At 52.4% G+C, this 2,836-nt stretch overlaps 1 protein-coding gene across 1 annotated transcript; it reads right to left on the bottom strand.

Annotated features, from left to right (window-relative positions):
• Nucleotides 1-120: 120 nt before the first annotated feature.
• On the bottom strand, nucleotides 121-2,600 carry LOC115183118 (oxysterol-binding protein-related protein 8-like; the record flags this gene model as incomplete). Its single annotated transcript, XM_029744462.1, has 3 exons — nucleotides 121-391; nucleotides 1,992-2,154; nucleotides 2,516-2,600. Coding segments are annotated over 3 exons (519 nt in total), but the record flags the coding sequence as incomplete, so codon positions are not given.
• Between the last annotated feature and the right edge of the window lie 236 nt (nucleotides 2,601-2,836).

Here is a 2,836-nt window from a genome sequence, read left to right as displayed (position 1 = left end):
AAATAACAAATCAAGCTGATTGTCTTCAATGTTACTGAGTCGAACTTTCCTTGGTGGAAAATTCTCACATCACTTGTCCAATCAGATGCATTTCTACAGAGTAAGCTCAGTCCCCCTGACCAATAAGAGCCAGCGGTACTGACTACGCTCATCATCATTCCTCACCTCTCCCAGCTCCTCGTGGGACTGCTCCAGGTACGGAGTCTCCCGCAGGGCCTCGTTGGGGTCAAGGTCAATGTAGGAGTCATCCTGGCGTTCTGATGTGTCACTGTCACTCTCCTCGCTCTTCCCCAGACCCTCCACGTCTGACTCCTCGTGGTCCTGCTCCCCCTCCCGGTCCGACTTGTCTGAGTACAGGTCAGGGTCCTTGAACTGGTCACTGTCGTTGAACCTAGTGGGAACAACAAGGAGGATGGATTCAAAGGAGAGTTCACACTAAACCCTTTTTTGCAAAACACAGTCCCCACAGTTTTAGCTCTGCACTGAAAGTGAAGTGCATCTAGAAAACTTGACTGCTGCTGACATGCAAAACAAATTGGCATTGTACTAACAGTGGACTAATGAACAAAACACTAAAAGATAACTTGCTATTACCACTACCAATAGCACAGTGCATTAAGACAGAGCTCCTCATGCCTTACTGCATACAAGTCTTTTTGAGCAATCCCTGCAGACTTGACAAAAGTACAGAAATTCTCCACAGTAGCCAAGTCCCCCAGTACAACACAGATCCTTTGAAAGTTCAAAGCCTCAAGAAGACAGTGCTCTCCTCTGGAAAAGGAGAACACATGCAATCTTTACAAACTACAATCAACTCCGATGCATTCACAGATAACAGATACAACCAGTCAGACAACCAGTCGTCTCAGGGGAAATGGAACCTCACAAAGCACATGGAAATAGACCACAAGAGCTCAAACAGACTGCAGACGAGGGAAGAATAAAGATTTGCTGCTCCACTTGGAGATACAGAGAGATGGGCTCGGACCAGGCTTGTAACAGCTCCACATGCAAATATACAACTAATCATGTTCATCAGTGTGAACTGAGTCATGGGTGTTGCTGCAGAGCTGGAACCAGAGCTTGCACACCCAGTAGCTCTCCAGAGGACTTTTCACACTACTGAGCTGAACCGAGCTGTACTGCGCTGGCCTGGTTACACATCCAACATAGTTGAACCCTGCTGAGGAGGACAGTTTGACTAGGGTTGTCAGAACAGAGTTGTAGAGCCGTGGCTGGGCTAGAGCAGAGAGACCGTACTGTAGGCTGGGCTAGAGCAGAGAGACCGTACTGTAGACTGGGCTAGAGCAGAGAGACCGTACTGTAGGCTGGGCTAGAGCAGAGAGACCGTACTGTAGGCTGGGCTAGAGCAGAGAGACTGTACTGTAGGCTGGGCTAGAGCAGAGAGACTGTACTGTAGGCTGGGCTAGAGCAGAGAGACCGTACTGTAGGCTGGGCTAGAGCAGAGAGACCGTACTGTAGGCTGGGCTAGAGCAGAGAGACCGTACTGTAGGCTGGGCTAGAGCAGAGAGACCGTACTGTAGACTGGGCTAGAGCAGAGAGACCGTACTGTAGGCTGGGCTAGAGCAGAGAGACGGTACTGTAGGCTGGGCTAGAGCAGAGAGACGGTACTGTAGGCTGGCCTAGAGCAGAGAGACCGTACTGTAGGCTGGGTTAGAGCAGAGAGACCGTACTGTAGGCTGGGCTAGAGCAGAGAGACCGTACTGTAGGCTGGGCTAGAGCAGAGAGACCGTACTGTAGGCTGGGCTAGAGCAGAGAGACCGTACTGTAGGCTGGGCTAGAGCATAGAGACCGTACTGTAGGCTGGGCGAGAGCAGAGAGACCGTACTGTAGGCTGGGCTAGAGCAGAGAGACCGTACTGTAGGCTGGGCTAGAGCAGAGACCGTACTGTAGGCTGGGCTTGAGCAGAGAGACCGTACTGTAGGCTGGGCTAGAGCAGAGAGACCGTACTGTAGGCTGGGGCGACTCACTGGAAACCCTGCATGTTGTGGGCTCGCAGCAGGCTGTAGAAGTTAATTTGGGAGCTCTCCCCGGCCGTGCTGGCCAGCTCCTCCTTGCCCTCGCGGATCATGGTCCGCTTCAGGAGGCCGGAGCACTTCAGAGCCAGCTCCAGAGCATCCATCCAACAGCGGCCTGGTGGAGAGGAGACAGGGGAGTTGACAGGCTACACTAGAGTCCTACACATGTACAGATAACCACACCCACATGGAAGAACAGGAAACACATACAGATAACCACACCCACATGGAAGAACAGGAAACACATACAGATAACCACACCCACATGGAAGAACAGGAAACACTTTTATGCACACACACACGCACGCACGCACGCACGCACGCACGCACACACACACACACACACACACACACACACACACTAACAGACACAGCACAGATTGCAGACACAAAAGCATTCAATCATATAAACACAAGTTGGTGGGAAAAAACTATATTGAACAAATCTGAAAACACATCAGCGTCCTGTCTCTTACCGTCTGACTCAGAGGTGGCGCGGAAGATGAGGTGGCTGCCGGGTAATGGCTGTGTGATGGAACCCACCGCCTCTCCTTTAGGACCCTGACACACAGAGAGAGAGGAGGAGGGGGGAGAGAGAGAGAGAGGAGGAGGGGGGGAGAGAGAGAGAGAGGAGGGGGAGAGAGAGGAGGAGAGAGGAGGGGGGGAGAGAGAGAGAGGAGGAGGGGGGGAGAGAGAGAGAGAGAGAGGGGAGGGGAGGAGAGAGAGGGGAGGAGAGAGAGAGAGGAGGGAGGAGGAGGGAGAAGAGAGAGAGAGAGAGGAGGAGGGAGAGATAGAGA

Source organism: Salmo trutta, unplaced genomic scaffold, assembly GCF_901001165.1.
Source record: "Salmo trutta unplaced genomic scaffold, fSalTru1.1, whole genome shotgun sequence".
NCBI lineage: Eukaryota > Metazoa > Chordata > Actinopteri > Salmoniformes > Salmonidae > Salmo > Salmo trutta.
This window is presented reverse-complemented; position numbering and strand designations above follow the sequence as displayed.